We start from the raw sequence: 20,164 nt of genomic DNA, 5'->3' as shown, positions 1-20,164 counted from the left end.
CAATCAGCCAGCCTCAGTCCATGCTGTCTCACAATACCACTTTGTACCTCAAGAGGTGATAGAGAGTTACTGTAGTGTCCAGTCTGCCCTCAGTCATACATGAGAGGATGAAGCAGAAGCACTGTGCCAAGTAAAGTGAACAGCTACAGCCAACATTAGGCTGTTTAGCAATAGCTCAGAGGGATATATAGGTTGGACAATTCTTACATGTAGCAGCTTTAATACAGCCGAGTGTGTAATTGAATAAAACAATGTGTTTTAAATGTATTTACTTGTGCAATATAGAACATATTAAATGCAGAAAAAATGTTTTTATTCAACAAAAGAATGAAAGTACAAATAAATCAGGCATATCATTCATCAGGTCATGTAGGTTTTGTTTATTATTTTTGGAAAGCAGGATCCAGTTGTAACCCATGAGGTTAATCAGTTCATGTTGACACTATGTGAAAGGATTTTACAGAGTAATAAATTCATGGACTGTGTGTTTGGAGTGTGTGCTTGTAGTTTATGTTTCTATGGCTCATGGCCAGTTGCAGCACTTGCAGGAGTCCCAGTAGATGAGGCCGGGCTGGCAGCTGTGCAGGTAGGTGTTTCCTTGGAAGCACTGGAAGTAGGTGGTCTTATCAGCTTGGTTCTCATATAGGCCATCGGGGCGGCCTCTGCAGAAATCTGCCACAGGGTCCCTGGTTGTGGTGGGGGCCGGGGTGGTGGTGGGCTTCGGGGGGAAGCCTGAGGAATCAGACATGGAGAAACAAATGTCATAAAACAGGCTAAACCAACCTTTTCTGAACTTTTGACTACAAACTGCTACAACTGAAACTAAACCAAATTTTTATCAAAAACCTATCAATTAAATACAAGACAGCAATTTCTCAGGTTCCGTGATCACTTTCTATTGATTGACCAATAGATTAAAAAGAAATCAAACGCCACCACAGTGAGCAGAGATGGCTCAGTAAGTTAGCTGAACTACAGAATTTACCCATTGACATCCTGAGGTGGTTGATGAGAGGATAAGCTCCAGATGAGCAGAAGGATCCACCAAAGTCATCCATATCCAGAGTCCATACGTGAGCACCTCCCAGATTGTTGCGGGTCATCCACTGGACCTAAAGGACACCACACCAATAATAAGGTGATAAAACAGAAGCAGCTACAGATCTATGAAATATATACATAGAATGGCAAAATAGGAATGAAAAATACTAGCAATACAAACTATTTGTTTTAGGGACTTCTACTAATTCTCCTCTAAAAACTTTACAAGTACATTTGATGACAATTTACAAATGTGGGATTTGTTGCTTAGTAACATTAATAGAATTGCCAGTAGTAATGGCACCCTTGGTTACCTTGGAAGAATAGCTTCTCATGTCATCATAGCCCACCCAGGAACTGCCATAGGTAGCATAAGGAACCTCTTGTTCAGAGATCCATCCAACGGAAGCACTGGGGATGAAGTCACAGATCTGGTAACAAAGAAACATAACCATCTTTACTTGAAGGAAAAGTACACCCTCGTTTTCACGTTTGTAATATTGCATCAGTAGTTTCTTTGAGCTGTATTTGCTTTTTGATCAAATTTAGAAAAACACAAGTCTTGTCACAAGATTTGGTAGGTCAGGGATAAAACAACACGTTCTCACTCCTAACTCGTCAAATACAGCAGCTTGGTCAGTGGCCTTCAGTTTCAAAGTGTGACGCCTTTCTTGCCCCTCATCATTCAGCTCAATATATGCTGGGACATACTGATTTTTAACAAAAACTGAACTAGGCATTATATGAGTGTGCTGTACCTCATAATAGGACCAGAAGCCATCAGTGCGAGTGTAGGGTCCAGCATCTGCGGGGCCATTAGCTGGTGCGCCAAGGCCAGTAGCACCGGTGCTAAGGCGGTAGGTTCGTCCGTAGGTAGGGAAACCCAGCAGCAGCTTCTCAGCTGGTGCTCCCAGGGACAGCCAATGGGATAGAGAAGAGTTCTAACAAAAGGACCAAGGAGATAAATACTACAGTAAAACATGTTTTTTAAGATTTAAAAAAATTATATTTCTGCTTTATTTAGATAGGGACAGTTTGAGTGAGATGGGAAAGATAGGAGAGAGAGAGGGATGACATGGCCGCTGCTGTAAGGACTCACTCTTAATTAATGGTATATGCTCTACCATGTGAGCTACTGGGTCACCCCAAAACTAATATTTTTATATTACCAATCAATCGGATCCTTGTAGTGTAAAGATATCTAGTACTGCCGATTCAACTGTGAATCAACAGCTGAAACTTTCAGCTTTTTGTTTAGCTTTACAGGTCTAGCAGCAAAAAAAAGCTGACTATTTTTCTCAGGAGTTGACCAAACCAGAGCTTAAAGGGGATTGAATATTGGATTTCCTGTACCTATAAATGCTGGATAGAAACATGACTCCAAATGCATGCTAATGTAACTCCTCTGTAGCTCTACATAGCAAGTAACTATTTGTTAATTGATATCAATATCCAATATTATATCATGTCTCATTTGCACATGTTTTGTGAGACCCTCTGTCCCCTAGTGACCAAAATCAGTTAATGCAGTTTGAAGTGGGAACCATAGTATATGAGATAAAGCCTCTTAAACTGCATTTTGATGAATTTGTTGATAAATATTGAGTCAAAATCACACAGACTAATGTGAAAATGTGTGTAGTTTAGAGGTGTCTGTATTTTTTGTGTCTTTGTGTGCAACTTACAATATTGTGATGAAGGTGTGAGCCAGAGTCCACACGGCTGGGGTACAGTGGGCTGTTGTGTCCGGTAGTTGCCTCCCAGCTTCCATGGAAGTCATAGGTCATGACGTTGATGAAGTCAAAGTGACTGTTGATTTTAAAAGGTTCTTTTTAGATCAGCAGTAGAAGAAGTGACACCATTGGTGAAGAACATGGTGTACAGTACATGCAAACTATCTGGCTTAACAGTAAATGTGAAACTCTTTCTCACCCTGCACAATAAGAGAAATATTGGTCCAGTCAAGTGATCGCTCAAATGTCTGTCCTATCAGTGAATACTGGTCTGGAGTTCAGTTCTTCCTACAAAGTGTCCTTGCACAAGAAACTGATGCCTCTATGCCTCTCATTCACAGTAAGTAAGGCTGGGTATCATTTGAACTTACCACTACCAGTACCATGCTTGTGTTTCACTACTTACCAAAGCTATACTTTTTTGGCTGCCTTGCCTTTCTGCAGGTAAACATACATTGGGTCCAGTGAAAACACACTTACGGTGCAATCTTGTTGACCTCGTAGGCTCTGTCAATGGTGGGGCGGAAAGCAGCAACGTTGGCTGACAGCAGCAGCTGAGTCATCCTGTTTTCCTTGGCATCATCCTCAAAGGCCTTGGACAGCTCCTGTAGGCAGAATGAACAAAAAAAAACTTAGATCTTCTACATCTGATTGTTTCCGTTTCATCTCTTATCAAAGATTTGATGAAAACATGATGACCATGAGGTTGGCATTCTTGTTTTATATGGAGAATGTCTCAACAATTATTAGATGTATTATTATCAGATCTGATAGATACATTAATATCCCCCTCAGAATGATGGCTGTAGACTCTAAGACACAATCTCAAAACCCCCTTTGCCTCTTCCACTTAGACCTGCCCCTCTGTTTAGCCTGTTCATGCCGAGGAGTAGTGTGTCCTAATTCTTGTCGGTATAGAGGGGCAGGATGAAGTGTTAGGGCTCCATGACCCTCCAGACAGAGGCACACTTCAAACTGAGGGTCATGAGAACTCTGTTGTTTCAATGCATTATGGTCCTTTTCTTAATTGAAGCAAACATCACGGAAATTTGAAAGGAAATGGCGTTCCACCAACTTGGAAGAATCCCGCTTAGCCTGGAAAGATAGCCTTAAAACATATAGGAAGGCCCTCCGCAATGCCAGAGCAAGCTATTACTCGTCATTAATAGAGGAAAACAAAAACAACACCAGGTTTCTTTTCAGCACTGTAGCCAGGCTGACAGAAAGTCACAGCTCTACTGAACCATGTATTCCTACAACGCTCAGTAGTAATGACTTCATGAGCTTCTTCAATGATAAAATTTTAACTATTAGAGACAAAATCCATCATCGCTTGCCCTCAACTGGCACTATTGTATCTTTAAACACAGGAACCTCAGAAACAGTTCTAAATTCTGACTTATATTTAGACTGCTTCTCTCCCATTGACCTCCACCAACTAACTTCGATGGTCTCTTCATCTAGACCAACAACTTGTCTCCTAGACCCCATCCCAACTAGGTTGCTGAAAGAAACTTTACCTTTAATTAGCACATCTTTACTAGAAATGATCAACCTGTCTCTATTAACAGGATACGTACCACAATCCTTTAAACTAGCTGTAATTAGACCGCTCCTTAAAAAGCCTAATCTTGATCCAGAAACTTTAGCCAACTATAGACCTATATCCAACCTCCCTTTCCTCTCCAAGATCCTTGAGAAAGCAGTCGCCAACCAGCTATGTGACTTTCTTCATAAAAATAGTTTATATGGGGATTTTCAATCAGGTTTTAGAGCACATCATAGCACAGAGACGGCACTGGTGAAAGTTACAAATGACCTCCTAATCGCTTCTGACAAAGGACTTGTCTCTGTCCTGGTCTTACTAGATCTTAGTGCTGCATTTGATACCATTGATCATCACATTCTACTACAGAGACTGGAACACTTAATTGGCATTAAAGGACCCGCATTAAACTGGTTTAAGTCCTATTTATCGGATCGATTTCAGTTTGTACATGTTAATGATGAGTCATCCCTGTATACCAAGGTTAGTCATGGTGTTCCTCAAGGCTCCGTGCTTGGACCCATACTATTCACCTTATATATGCTCCCTCTAGGAAATATAATTCGGAAACACTCCATAAACTTTCATTGTTATGCAGATGATACACAGATATACCTATCAATAAAGCCAAATGAAACTAATCAGCTTACTAAACTCCATGCATGTCTCAAGTACATTAAGACCTGGATGACCTGCAATTTTCTGCTGTTAAACTCAGATAAAACCGAAGTTATAGTACTTGGTCCTAAACACCTTAGAGATGCATGATCTAATGATATAGCGAGTTTGGATGGCATTAACTTGGCCTCCAGCACCACCGTCAGGAATCTGGGAGTTATCTTTGATCAAGATATGTCCTTCAACTCCCACATAAAACAAATTTCAAGGTCTGCATTTTTTCATCTACGTAACATTGCAAAAATCAGGCCCATCCTGTCTCAAAAAGACGCAGAAAAGCTAGTCCATGCATTTGTTACTTCCAGACTGGACTATTGTAATTCTCTATTATCAGGCTGCCCTAACAAGTCTCTAAAGAGTCTCCAGCTGGTCCAGAATGCTGCAGCACGTGTACTGACAGGAACTAAGAAAAGAGATCATATTACTCCTGTACTGGCCTCTCTGCACTGGCTCCCTGTAAAATCAAGAATAGAGTTTAAAATCCTTCTCCTCACTTACAAAGCTGTTAATGGTCAGGCACCATCATATCTCCAGGAGCTCATATTACCCTATCACCCAACTAGAGCATTACGCTCCCAGAACGCAGGATTACTTGTAGTTCCTAAAGTCTCCAAAAGTAGAATGGGAGCCAGAGCCTTCAGTTATCAAGCTCCTCTTCTGTGGAACCATCTTCCTGTTTCGGTCCGGGAGGCGGACACCCTCTCTACCTTTAAGAGTAGACTTAAGACCTTCCTCTTCGATAGAGCTTATAGTTAGGGCTGGTCCAGGACAGGCCCAGGCCTGTCCTGGACCAGCTCTTAGTTATGCTGCTATAGGCCTAGTCCGGGGGACAATGACACACTGAGCTTCTCTCTCCTCCCCTCTCCTCTCCTCTCCATCTGTATACATTATGCCTGTATACATGCCCCATCTCTGCATGTCACTGACTTGCTTCTTCCCCGGAGTCCTTGTGCTTTCTAGTCCTACAGGCTCCCTTGGATCCTGGCCGCGCCCGGGTCGTGGATCGTGGATGCGCCCACTGCTATGGCCCTGCCTGATCGTGGATGCGCCCACTGCTATGGCCCTGCCTGATCGTGGATGCGCCTACTGCTATGGCCCTGCCTGATCGTGGATGCACCTACTGCCATGACCCTGCCTGACACCCACCACTACTGTCGCTAATATTAGTCACATCTCTGTTACATACGTTCCACTACTATTATCGTACTGCATTGCTACATACCATCCTTGCCATTGATCATTACTACTGTTATCACTAGTAATCACATTTCCATGTGCATTTCATCATTATTGCTGTAATACATCTTTGTGTACTTTCACTCCTGTCAACCATCGCTTATAATTGAATACATTGTGATCTCGTTGATCTGCTCTGTACATGCGACATCTATTGCACGTCTGTCCGTCCTGGGAGAGGGATCCCTCCTCTGTGGCTCTCCCTGAGGTTTCTTCCGCATTTTTTCCCTGTTAAAAGGGCCTTTTTTGGGGCAAGTTTTTCCTCACTCGAATCGAGGGTCGAAGGACAGAGGGTGTCGTCTCTGTACAGATTGTAAAGCCCTCTGAGGCAAACTGTGATTTGTGAATTTGGGCTATACAAATAACATTTGATTTGATTTGATTTGATTTACAACAAGTATAAAACAATCACTAATGTTACTGCTTTACTGTCTTGGTAGCTAACTAGCTAGCTAGCTACATGACATTGTTACTGCCGATTTAATTATTGGTTTGTCAAAAAGTACAACAGTGCTGATTTGTAATTATTTTAAACAATGCTGTAACTTCAGTGAGCTGAGGGTTTTGAGATCTTGCGGTGGTCTTTAAAGTGGGTAGCAGACAGCAAAACAAATGCTCCAATGTATCCAGCACAAAGACACTGAGATAAGCGAATTGCAAGCTACATGGACTGCACCATTTCTGAGCAGAGTTGCCTCATTTGTTTCACATTAGGTCATCAGAATATCTTTTTAACATGCTATAATCACGAAAGGTTCAACACTAACAGCTTTAGGGACCACATTGGCAGAAGAATCAGTGGCACACTAATTTCCAACAACCATTATTGAAAATGAGGTCCATGCTAACCTGGACCAACAGAGAGAACCTCTCTCGATCTGCCTGTGGGCTGCCGTTGTGTCCAGGATATTCCCAGGCCAGGTTCAGGCCATCAAACTTATGGGTGCGCAGGAAGCTGATGGCTGACCTGATGAAGGCTGCACGAGTCTCAGGCTTGGCAACCATGGCGATGAATCTGGTGGGTTGTATGAAAAAACTGCTGCCTCAATTCTGGTAATACAGTGTCGGTGGAAGGTTCACTGACTTGAGTTGAAAGGATATTGAGAATGTGTGTGGAAGACTACAAGAACTGGGCTAAGATTTGAACTTACGGGCTGATTCCATTGACTGTGCCTCCGACAGACAGCAGAGTCTTCAGAGCAGGGTTGCTAATAGCAGAGAGAGAGAGAGAGAGCGAAACAAAACCTTACATGTAATCATCACACCATTAGACAACAGCAAGTGTCAATCAAATGCATGCTCATAACATAACGCTATATGTCACCACTTAACTCTGAAATTTTAAACATTGGTGACTGATTATAAGTGAGAAGACTGAAGACCTAAAAACGGTCAGATCAGACTGTTATCTGGTGTAGACAAACTACAAACTAAAGAAACTCTAAATTGTGTCTGTTCCTGGCAACCCTAATGTCCACATGTTTACCTCTGACTATATTCATCTGTAAATAAATGTTTATTTTTCACTGTACATGTTACATACTTGCTTGCAGGGGTATAACCACGATTTGGACTTCTTGTGTGGGGTTTTTCTGTGCTTGTTGTGTGTTTGTCTCCTGTGTATTTCAGAGGTGCGTTTCAGAGGCTGGGCGTGGTTTTCCTGGAGGGCTGGAGCTCCTGTCTCACACAACTTCAACGCATCTAATCAGCAGCTCCAGCTTAAATACCCTGGTCTGCTCTACTTGCGCTGTCAGATTCTTTTTCGACTGCACAACGTGGTAGATGGCTGGATCTCTCATGTCCTTTCTTCCATCTTTTGCCTAGGTATTTTTGCTCTCCCGCTGACCTAACTGTGTTTCTCCTCGACCTCTCTAGTGTTGATTGCCTGCGAGCCTCATCTCCACAAACTGCCCTGCCATCCAGTTTCCTGCACCCCTGTCACCAGCCTCGACTATACCAAGGACCTTCGGTGTCTCACCCAACCAGCGTCTCCTCTCCTACCACAGCTGACGCCATAGTGGGCCCTGCTACCACACCAGCTGACCAACTGTCTTCACCTGTGTCCCACTACCAACTCTGGACTTCCCCCTGCTTGACATGCAACTCGATAGGACTTGTCTGTCTCCCACTAAACGCCAAAGACATTTTCAAAACAAACTCTGCATCTACTGTGGTTTACCTGGTCATCTTCTCGCCTACCTGGTCATAACCTTGCCTCCTGCCCTCTAAACCAAAAGAGCAGGCTCACTAGTGAAGGAGAGCACACTGGTGAGCTAGACCTCCTTCAGCTGCCGCTCCTTCTGCCATTCACACTGCCGCCATTCTGCTGTTTCCATCAACAAAGCCCCTTTGGCGCCCCCTCCTGTATCTCTTGACCTATCTCTAGTACCGCGAGTACCATGACTTGGCTAAGGTTTTCAGAAAGGAGCTAGCCCTGTCTCTCCCCCCTCACAGACCTTATGATTGTGCCATTGACCTTCTTCCAGGCGCTGATTTATCCGTGACTACAGCAAGGTAGCAGTACCCCTCACCAGGCTTCTTTTCTCTCGACGCCTATCCTCTGCTGAACAGAACTATGACGTTGGTATTGGGAGTTACTGGCAGTGGTTCTGGCCCTCCAAGAATTGTCAATGTAATATTTTGGCCTGGTATTTTCAACGTGTTCTTTATATTTTTGAATGTTTCTTGTTTTCTTTTGTATGTAGCCAGTTTTGGAGGTACAATATCTTTTTGTGGATTTAAAGAATAAAATTGTCAATATAGTCTGCTGCCCTCTTGTTATTCATACTGTACACTACACAGATAGACTCATTCTACTGTACTTGACTAATTTAGTTATAGTTACATAACTGACAAATTATAGCTACATGTATTACATATTTTGTGTATTGTTTTAATTTGGTACATTTTCTACATACAGTATCTCAATGAAATCTATATACTACTTCACCCCACTGGACTACTGTTTATTCAGTTAATACATCTTTATAAAGTATTCACCTATATTACCAACTGGTCAGATAACGCCCATGCTGCTTTTTCAGGACTTGCCAAACAACCATAAGAAGATTGCCACTGTGTGATATAACTCACACTACAAGATCTGACTGCAGTCTTAATGACTCTGCTTGCTGCCTGTCACAGTATACAGGGTTTTATATGACCTTGCTCCAGGGTTCAGCTCAGATATCTTTGTCAGCTGTGGGCCTGTTAGACCACTCAGCTCATTCTGTGCTGGGTTAAGTAATGATCTCACTCCTCGCCCTTGGAAACACAGTCAGCTTTTAGTGTTTGTCCTTGCAGGAATGGAAATGGTGTTCCTGCTGACCTGAAAAGTGTCTCTGTTATATAAATCTAAGACAGCTCTTTTAAATAGTGTCTACAGAACACGGAATAGATGCCAGTGCTAGTGTGGAAAGCACTTTGAGATACCTTTGTTTTAATAAATATGAAATAAATGTAACTTACATTTAACCCCGCTTTCATGTGAATGTCTTATCTCAACACATTTATCTGCTGTGATGTGTCATATGATCAATTTGTTGTTTTATTCCTTTAGCTCACATTAACTTAGCTTTAGGAAAAAAAAAAAAAAAAAAAAAAAACTTCCCCAGGTCAAAATATGTAACATCAGTGTTAGGCTTGATCTCATGATGATCCGAATGATAGGACTTTGGAGTTCCAGAAGTTGTCAGTTGGAACTTTTCTTTAACATACTTTTGTTTTAAAATGAATTATTGAAGTTTTCCCCAGCCATCAAAACATGTATATTACGTTCATTCTCCTACCAGTGCCCTTGACCAAGGTGCTGTCTCAGCAATGGAGCTGGTCCCTGGGCACCCACAGTGACTGCCAAATGCACGTCATGGATGGGTTAAATGCATTTAATGTAAATAACATTTACATTGTCTACCTCACAATGTTGAAATTCAGCATTCAAGGCTTCAAATGGTCCTTATTGTTCTAAACGCCATTCCACTGAGACTAGAATATAGCTCTGGAGGAAACATTGCATATTTGTTTTGTTTTGCTGAACAGTAAAACATGTTAAATGTTGAGTAGTGGCACCAAAACAGTGTGTGTGTGTTATTCGTCTTGAAAAAGGCCCATTTGCTGAATGATGGTGTCCATATTGGCTAAGTGTTACTCACACATTCTTGAGGCCGTTGAGGCTGCTGTACTGCTGCTCATCGTTCCACTCGACGGCGCTGAGCTGGTTGAAGCTGTTGATGGTGGCCAGAGCGTAGATGACATGTGTGCACAGGAAGGGATCAACATTGGCTGGGGCGAATTTGCCTCCCCCAGGCCTGTACTGGGCCCAGTTGGTCATGTGGCACACCAGTTTACTGGATGTGGCTGAGGGAAGATGGGAAGATAGACGCAATGAGGGCTACAGTGTGATCATTCTGGAGTTTTGATAATATTAGTGTGAAGAAGAGTCAGCACTTGTTGTTCTACAAGACGAATTCTTACCGATGTGCAGCATGAGCAGAACGCCCAGAGCTACAAAAAAGGGAAGAGATAAGATGTCATTGTTTGGCATTATATACATGAGATGTATAGAGTAAATACATACATGTCCAAGATAAGAAAAACATAGAATCAACAGGAACCAGGTCCGCAAAACAACAATCAACTACAATTAATAGCACTGCAAGAGTGACATACTGTTAATATATTCGCCAGGTCATTTTTAACAATATACTGTACATGAGCACGACAGATTTTAAGGAAAGTAGGTGGTAGTAACATATTTTTGAAATATCTTTGAAAAATTACACCATTATTGAATGCAAATATTCATCTTTTTTCCTATATAAAGCTGCATCAACTTCAATTCACTGGCCTGCTGAAGGGAAGTTAGACAGAAACTAGTTGGAAGTTAAAATAGAATAATCAGCAGGATTAAGCAGGTTAAGCTGGAGCCAGTTGGAAGTTTCCTGGAAATATATTAAAGAGATTAGCAGCTATTTATTAAGTGCTTATTGGTAAATAGTGGAACATTATTATTAAATAGCATTGGGTTCATTTTAAATACATTTTGAGGTGATTAATGTGGAAATTTGGGGGTAATTTTAAAGAAATATGTTGCTTGGTAACTAGCACTTACTTACCATGAAATTTGCAGAGTTGTAAAATGAAGTGTTACTTATTCTATTTATCAATATTATAAATCTGTTTAGTTTTTCTCAATGTAGGAAGTTACTGAATTAGAAACTAGAGTTAAGTCAACTGAGTAGCATGAACACATTTGCATTTTTTGAGAAAGAAGGTAAATAAGATTAATAATGCTTCCAGAGTACAATGCTAAGTTGACTGATATAGCTTCTTCACAAATTAAGTTATTAAAAATGTTTAAAATTGTTAGTCATTTCACAACAATTTTAATTTACATGCTTAGTTTTATCTGTTTACTAAATGCAAGTTATCATGTGAATGCATGAGTGAATGAATTAATAAGAGGTTGTTGTATATGCTCTCCGCTTCCTACCTCTCTCTCCAGGAGCTTTTTGAAAAAAATGGACACAACCATTTTGAAAGTATGCAATCGGCTTTGAACAGTGGTGATGTTTTTCTTTTTTCCTTCAATAATTGCTGTTTTAGTATTGATAAATCATAATAATTCAGACACTAAATGTATTGTTTCCTTTTGAAATAGTTTTGGCCCCAAAAGAAGAATAATTAAAAATATCATTATGTCAGTGTCTCCACAGGGTTGCATAACGAATACCATTGTAACCATTTTCCCTTCCAAATACTCTGCAATTATAAATTTGTTTTCCAGTCAAGAAAAATGCAGGTTCTATTTTGAAACTTTTACGGATAGCTTTGCTAAAGCAACAAACCTGTCGATTCCAGCTTGTTATGGGCATTATCGTGCACTAGACACTGACACAGAAACCTGTTCCTATTTAAATCTGCATAGATTTGGATGCTAAGCTTACAGTTAATTTTTAACAATGACTGGTGATTTCATAAGGTCTCATGTAACTTTTACTCAGAGGTGTCTTTGTCTCTTTCTGCCCTTTTAAGTGTCAGTCTGAGTGAACCATCACACAACGTTTTCTCCATGTATAAAATCTTTGATTTTTGGAAACCTTTTATACAAATAATATAATATACAGTATTGGTAAAGCGGACTTTGAACAACCCAAAAGCATGAAAGAGCATTTCAAAATATACAGTAGAGTAGTCAGCATGTCACTGTATTGAATGAAGCTTGTGTGGCCAAACCTCTGAATGACTGTGTGTACTAGGCCAATATACATTATTTTGGCATCGTGGCATATGTATGTGTGTGTCTGTGTATAAACATAACTGGTGTATGAAGTATACAAATGAAAAGAGTGAAAGGTATTTACCGGTGAGGAGTCTTGCCATTGTGTTCCCGGAGATGCAACCAGTCAGCAGCAGCAGTGAACCTCTGATTGATCATAAAACATTAACATGAAATGATGATAAAATAAATAAAAAACGAAAGCAGATTTCATGAAACAATCAAACAGATCAGTATGTTAACACTTGGCAGCTCTGCCATTCTCTGCTATAGACAGAAGTAATTCTCAGACGTCACTTCAGTCACACATCTTTTGATGATCAATTCTTTAACATTTTAGTGTAGCTAGTGTATTAATATTGATTATTAAAAAAATAATAATCCTTAAGTTAATCAATAATTAAAAAAAAATTCTTAGTTGTAGGCCTATATGCATCTACTAATAATTGCAGTACAATTTAACCACTGTTCCCCTTTTAAATTAAAATATTTACGTTTGGACATGAAGTTACTTGCAGCTAAATGCTAGTAGTATACAACACAAACCCAAATGGAGTGATGATCTCATTACCTTTCTTCAAGAGGAACCGAAGCAGAGTCAAGAGCTCCGTGAAGTTGGGTTAGATTTATATTTTGCTCATTAATGACTAATAGCTGGTGGCAAAGTGCAGCTGATAAGGCTCAGGGTGGTGGGAGTTTGGCTGACGTGTGCAAAGCCATGCAAGAATTAGACTTGCTGGGAAATGAGCTATCAATTTGATTTCCACATAATACCGACTGTAGTGATAAGTGAAGGAATCAATGATCAGTAATAATAAAATAGGTGATATAGGAGGTAAATAGCTGACAGATGCAGACAGCCTAAATGCAACCATTGTGTGTCCCATGAAAAGCAAGTTTTCAAAAGGGACGGTTTTAGGAAGCAGTGGTTTTAAGCTAAACCGCAATCTTTTCCTAAACCTAACCAAGAAGTTTTGGTGCTCTATTTTGAAGGTTTAATAGGCATTTTAGCACCATTCTGTGCATGTTGCTTTGCTTTGTAAGAAATACTGACTTTGACACTGACGCTTTGGGGTGGCAGTCAAGCCTAGTTTAGCACAAAGACTAGATTCTGAAGGAAACTGCTCGGCTAGCTCTGTCCTGTTCAAAAAAACATGCTGTCGCCTGACTCTTGTCTCACCAAGAGTCACCTGGGTTTTGTTCAGTGGGCAGTGGTGACCCTACTATATGGACAGGATTCCTGCAATTCTTCCAACTAATCCCTAAACCACAATGTCTCATTACTTATTTCTGCATATTCTAAAAACACAAACAGGAAGGGATGCAAACTGTGTAACCTCGAACATCAATATAAGTACGATATTATTTTGCCTAAATACCAGTGATGGAATGTAACTAAGTACAGCAACTCAAGTACTTTTACAAGTAACTCAGAACTGAACTTGAATATTTTGATGTTATACTTGCACATTTTGGAGACATATTGTACTTTTTCCTCTACTACATAATTCAATAACTGTAGTTACTTTGCAGATTACATGCTGCATAAGAGCCGAGGCAGGGTATTTTTAAATTCATGTATTTTCTTGGACATCAAATAAGATAACACTGATTCCGATAATCACAAAATGCTGAATATCACATATAATAATCATTCAACCCATGGTATGCAGTATACATACATTTTAGTATACGTTACTTTATGTTTACTTTTGACATTTTTTTGTCAGATACTTGAATACATTTGATATTAGATACTTTAAGATGCACATGCATCAAATGCATGACTTTAACTTTGATTACATTTTAACACAATGTAAAGTATGACTTGAAGGTACTTTTTACAACATTGCTGAATGTATTCCGTTTCTTTTATCTTCATTTCATTTTGTGTTTTAAACTGTTTAAGGATCTATCTTACCACCATCTACTACATAAAAAAACCTAATATGGAGCTGCTGATATGTGGAAGATGCAGACAATGCGGTGTCTGTTCTGAATTGAAGGTCAGTTTTATGTCACAGCAGTAATTTTGGCCACAACATGTTTCAAATACTATAATAATATTAAAACAAGCTAACTGTAATGAGCTAGCACAAAACTTCTGAAATTAAAGGAATCTATCAGATTATCTTAGAACCAGATCCCTCAAACTACATGTCAAACAACAACCAATTCCACCAATTTGTGGCAAATATCAGGCTGGATCCTTGAGGCGCCTGCCCCACTTTCCTCTGGTGAAACCCGCACAGCAAAATGTCAGTTGACCTTCTCTATGTGGATAGTTCATCAATAAACACAATTGTAAATACAGTCAATACACACAGCACTGAAATACAATCCCAAGGTGTTTATTTTCAATCATATTTACAAGTAGCACCCGCCCACCCCTCCCTCACATTTCCATTCAATTACAGTTTTGAAAAGGCCCAAAGGCAACATAATCCAGCCATATGAAACACAGACTCACTGTCACCACCTTCAGTGGGTGATGAAACCAGTCAGTCGCCGGTTAATCAGCCAGAACATTCAGTGACTGGGCACCCAGAAGCAATCGGTGAAATGACTTTATGGCTCTTCGATGAATACTAAAGGCATTGAGAAAACACTTTATACAGAGTTAAGCACATAAACACAAAACCAGGACATCATTCAATTGTTCTGTATTTCCAACTTCTGGACTAGTGCGGAGATGAAGCAGCTACGTGACACTCAACATTTCTGAATGAATGACTGTGATGGTGATTTAAATTCAGGTTTGGACCAACTTTGTTCATAGAGGGCTTGCTGACTCCATCAGTATTTAGACGTCAAACCAAAACCAAACTACTAAAATGACTGTAAGGTCTGAGGAAGAGCAGGCTAACCCAGACCAGAGCTGCAATTTGTCTGCTTGAAATAGCAGTACACTCTGAGATTGGTCAAACCACAATAAATCTCAGTTTTTACTAATCAAACGTGTTATCAATAGTAATAATAACTGTCTAAAGCTAACAGTCTACAACGTGAAGTTCAACATGTATGTGTTTTACATTTGTGATATTTTGCTTTCCAGTGCTCATAGAAAATTATACGTTAAGCTGGTTTTGCTACACCCACACTAACATGAGTTAAATGATGAAGTAAGGGCAACATTTTGGTGTAAAGTATGAAGCATGTGATGATAAGTGACATTTTCCAGACAAAATAAAGCACATAATTGTACAATCAAGTGGTCTATCATTCAACCACCTGCAAAGTATAAAATGTAATGCTCAAGCAACACAAAAAGGTTTTGGTTGTCCAGACCATTCAAATATTTAAATTCAGCAACAACATAAACATCTTTAAAATACAAACGATAGTTGATCTGGATCTGATGGCCAACAGAGAACCTTCCAATTGCACTCATAGGCTTGTTTCTCTGCTGCTTTTGGCATTTTGTCAACATGTATTTAGTTTTAGTTGTATTTTAGATTCACTTCCACAGAGTTTAAAAACACATCCAAGCAGACCAGAAACCACATTGGTGAATCTGTATCTAAAGGTTAAATCCTTGAGTTTCTTGTGATTCACCAACTCCTGATGATGTGACTTTGGATAAGTCTCAGAAGCAAGCGAACTGATAAACATGGCAGCAGCTCATCTGCAGGCACAGACTGTACGTAATAACAACAACTTCTCAGATGGAGATCAAATTATCTGAACATAACTCCAACAAAGCAGTCATGAAATCTTGACAGGCTGAAACTACAACATGCAACTTGTCTTAAATTAGTTTTTTAAACAATGTTTAAGGCTCTTGTACAATTTGTGGCCCTATCATATTGTGTATGAATCAGCAGTAACTTGATTCTGGTTCAATTAGGCCAGTGTCCTCTAAGCTGGAAGTCACAGTGACAGCATTAGATGAAGGCCTGTGAGACTATACAGGTGCAGGTTGCACCCTGGCCAATAAAGGGGCCCAGGGGCAGAACAAGCAATACAAATTATTTGCCAATACAGGGTGTTTGAGGCTGCTATAAGTATTTGAGAGTTTAAAACTCAGATAAACAAATATTGTGGATAAGACTTTCATAAACTTGATATGGAGAACTAAAAATCTGTGATTTGTAACAGGATTATTTACCCATTAACATATGCAAATAATGACACATCTGCAATAAGCTAGTAGCAGCTGATATACTGGCCAGGTCAAGCTATCGGTCTAGTTCGTATACAAATCCTTTCTAAAAGAGATGCTAAATATTGTAGCCTCAATAAACAATGTCCCTCTGTTCACCAAAACACGGTGGTGGCTATGTTTAACTCCTGAAACTTTGCTATTCCCTCAACAGGCAAAAAAACCGACTGTGTTAAACCTGCCCCTAACACTTCACTCAAGGCGTACTAGCTTTTTCCAGAGCTTTCCACCGCATGTCAGGGTTTTCCTCAGTTGTCATTTTCTACACTCACATGATGACAACAGATCTATCTCTAAGACAAGACACAAGAAAAGTATGAGATGTGTGTGAAAGTTAGTAAGTGGACCTTGAGTTCATTTTTTTTTATTTCAAACTACCGTTTCCAGAGTCAAAATGAACTTTCACATTGTACTCTGTTAAGATTTGGTATAGAATGAGTAATGGCAACAAAAATATGGTTATACCAAAAGTGAATTAAAAGTAAACTCGCCTGTTTTTTTTTTATGCCATTAGAGGAACCAAAACCATCAGCACCAGTTAGCATTTAACCCTTTGAGTATTAAACTGTTGACATTTCTGATCAAATCAACCAAAAACAAATGAAAAAAAAAAAAAAAAGGCAACAACAACAAAAGACATTGTAAGCACTTGCTGTCAGTCTTTGACATGCTGACCAGACCTGACCTGGACAGGATAGCTGTGGACAAAGAATACTGAATGAGGTCACACACTTCCTGTAAACTGTAGCGAGCAAGACATGTTATGTAAGCGCTGATAGAAGCTGACAGGATTACAATGAGGACGATATATGACACTGTTAACTGCACTCTCTGATAACTTTGGTGACCAGCTCTTTCATCTCTAGCAGTGATTCATCCCTGCTGCCCCGGGCATCTCATATCAGCCTACCAGCATAAAACAATAAACCTAATAAACACTTGACAGAGGCATTTTTACATTGTTACAGGAATTATTCAAACAGTGCAGGCACAACAAATATAAAAAAATAAGGAATAAATACGCCTTCATCTATCCAATTTTACTTCCCCCAAAATGAGAGATAAAAAATAGAAAATGTAAACATTCATTTGGACCTGTGACATTTTCCTGTAGTTTGCTATAATTACAGCAGAGACACAAACACAAATAAGCATACAGACATTAACAGGAGCTTAACATAACAATAACCAATTCTTCAGTGCTTTGATGAGTGACTCTTATTCTGTGTTCACACTGTGAGCAACAAGACCAGCAAGTTCAGTTGGAGCTGCTCAAAGTGTGTGAGTGCAGAGAAAAGAAACCTGAATGGTCTGTCAGTAATATTTGGATTTGAAGCAATGCAGTCTCAGAACACAATCACAGAAACCTATAACCTATGCTTTGAAATCTTGCTTTAAAGGTGTGATTTGTAAAATATGACTTGATATGAATTCGAAGGTAGCTCCAAAAACGTGGGGCAGCATATCACCAGAGTAACTGACAACTGCAGTGGCCCTACAGTTTGTCTGGACCGGGACCTCGGATCACCGAATGAGTTTTTGTTGAGTATGAATGACGTGTGTTTTGTGATGAGTTGACAAGTCGGCCACAAACTGTCATTCAGATGGGGTACCGTTTTTTTTGTTTGGTAAGGAAAAGTAGAAGTATTTCTTGGCATTGTGTGAGTTTACTTTGGACAGCTGTCTCAAGTTGCATCATCTGAAGCCAAGTGACGGTCTAGTCTAGTCTAGTCTAGTCCAGTCCAGTCCAGTCCAGTCCAGTTCAGTCCAGTCCAGTCCAGTTCAGTCCATCCCAGTCCAGTTCAGTCCAGTCTAGTCTAGTCTAGTCCAGTCCAGTTCAGTCCAGTCTAGTTCAGTCCATCCCAGTCCAGTTCAGTCCAGTCTAGTCTAGTCTAGTCCAGTCCAGTTCAGTCCAGTCTAGTTCAGTCCATCCCAGTCCAGTTCAGTCCAGTCTAGGGAGCAATGCTGTTTTCTGGCGAGTTAAGGGAAACAAGGTGAGCTTTGATCCTGACATGCTGCAGTCCATCCGAGGTGAGGGCTTAAGTAGAAACAACTGGTGTGGGTGTTTTGATGTGCATTCAGTGTGCATTGTCCTAAGTTCGGGATAGATAGTTGTGCTGACTCAGAAAAACAACAAAAAATGCACATACTCCCTGAATACAGAATATTTGAAGAACTGAATGAATATTTTGATATCAGACATTTATTGTGATCTTATAGAGCTTTTTTACTGATGACTGTATATCATCTAGTATGCTGGGTTACTGTGTTCTGATATTTGTCTCTGCCAGTCCTAACTTTCATGTTGTAACACTGTCAGTAAGTTGATGTTTACATTGTGATGTTCACATAATGAGTATAACCTGATAAATGTCAAAACCTTGTAGCTGTATTCAATAATAATCTGTTTAGGGAGCATCTATTCAGTGTGCTGGTGCCTTTATTTATTTGACTGTTTTCTTTTTGCCAACACACCTAATAATAATGGGATATGTATAGACTACTTTCCACGACATTGTCAAAGACATTTGTCAAATGCAGATGTCATAGTTTGAGGAACTTAGGTTTAAGTTTAAGTTAAGTTTACCAGGCAGTGAAATGCACGTGGAGCTGTTCTGATTATTTTAGCTCTTTACAGCTCTCAGACCACCCACAACTGGTCACAGTACACAGAATTATCAGTCAAGTTGCTCTCAGTGTGAACAGACATGTAACACTTTATTGTATGTACAGGTGTTTTACACACCATTGAGCCCATGAATAATTTACAACTGAAGTCTGTATGTCTCGCCAGCTACAGTTTGAAGGACACGAATATGAGACACGTCAGCCACAGATGTGATGGTCCCCATAAGGCATGTTTTACACAAATACACAACCAGACAGGGCTGCCCTGCCCCCTTCTCCTTTCAACCCATACAGACTAAAAAAAGACCCTCTTTCATTTGTATTATTATTCAAAAAATAAATAAAAGAAAAATGAAACCCTGCCTTCCTCCCCCACCTGTCCAATTCCTGCAGTGCTACGACCTTCCCCGACCGCTGGAAGCCACTAAATGTAAAAAGTCCACAGACTGGTTGAGATCACAGGCCTAACAACGACACAAGAGTGAGTAGAACCAAGCCAGTGAGCAGGAGGAGAGGGTGACTGGACAGTGTGGAGGAATCGTTCTGCACCATCATACCAGTCCCTGTGTGTGAGAGAGACAGAGAGAGAGTGTGAGAGAGAGAGAGGGGTGGGGTATAGTCAATTTTAAAAGGTGCAGAAGTACTGACGGTAAAATAAATATTTCCAGCCCTGATAGTTTGCCTCTCAAGCTGTAAATGAGTACGCTCTCAGGTTCAAATTTGTACCAGTTCATACATAACTGGACTTAGTTTTGACCCTCAAAATAACCATCAACATAACAGCAAAAGGTAAAATCAAATGTTCATCCTGTCAGACGGTTGAATTGTTCAACCAGATGAAAATGTTGCCAGTTTTGGACAAC

General features: G+C 40.1%; 2 protein-coding genes across 7 annotated transcripts in view; both read right to left on the bottom strand.

Moving 5' to 3' along the window:
* Positions 1-296: 296 nt before the first annotated feature.
* On the bottom strand, positions 297-13,092 carry chia.1 (chitinase, acidic.1). The gene is made up of 12 exons (XM_084347856.1): positions 13,083-13,092; positions 12,597-12,658; positions 10,708-10,737; positions 10,386-10,590; positions 7,386-7,442; positions 7,084-7,249; positions 3,255-3,379; positions 2,727-2,850; positions 1,800-1,982; positions 1,356-1,472; positions 986-1,112; positions 297-732 (listed from the first exon to the last, which is right to left on the bottom strand). Exons 2-12 carry the CDS (start codon positions 12,613-12,615, stop codon positions 524-526), a joined length of 1,362 nt encoding a protein of 453 aa, XP_084203982.1. The 5' UTR covers positions 12,616-12,658; positions 13,083-13,092; the 3' UTR covers positions 297-523.
* Positions 13,093-15,268: 2,176 nt separating this feature from the next.
* The window catches only part of cntn2 (contactin 2), a 75,919-nt gene continuing 71,023 nt past the window's right edge, over positions 15,269-20,164 (bottom strand). For all 6 annotated transcript variants that reach the window (XM_084349964.1, XM_084349965.1, XM_084349963.1 and 3 more), the window contains one exon: positions 15,269-19,864. In XM_084349964.1, coding sequence (XP_084206090.1) covers positions 19,758-19,864 — 107 coding nt within the window. In that variant the 3' untranslated portion in view covers positions 15,269-19,757. The remainder of the gene's footprint in view (positions 19,865-20,164) is intronic.

Source organism: Pagrus pagrus, assembly GCF_965226575.1.
Source record: "Pagrus pagrus genome assembly, chromosome: 3".
Lineage (NCBI taxonomy): Eukaryota > Metazoa > Chordata > Actinopteri > Spariformes > Sparidae > Pagrus > Pagrus pagrus.
This window is presented reverse-complemented; position numbering and strand designations above follow the sequence as displayed.

Excerpts from the sequence above, each read along its gene's own strand:
- chia.1 (XM_084347856.1), bottom strand. Across the intron at positions 3,380-7,083 it reads GGTTCTCTCTGTTGGTCCAG|GAGCTGTCCAAGGCCTTTGA; the intron begins GTTAGCATGGAC and ends TTCTGCCTACAG. Across the intron at positions 2,851-3,254 it reads GAGGTCAACAAGATTGCACC|TCACTTTGACTTCATCAACG; the intron begins GTAAGTGTGTTT and ends TAAAATCAACAG.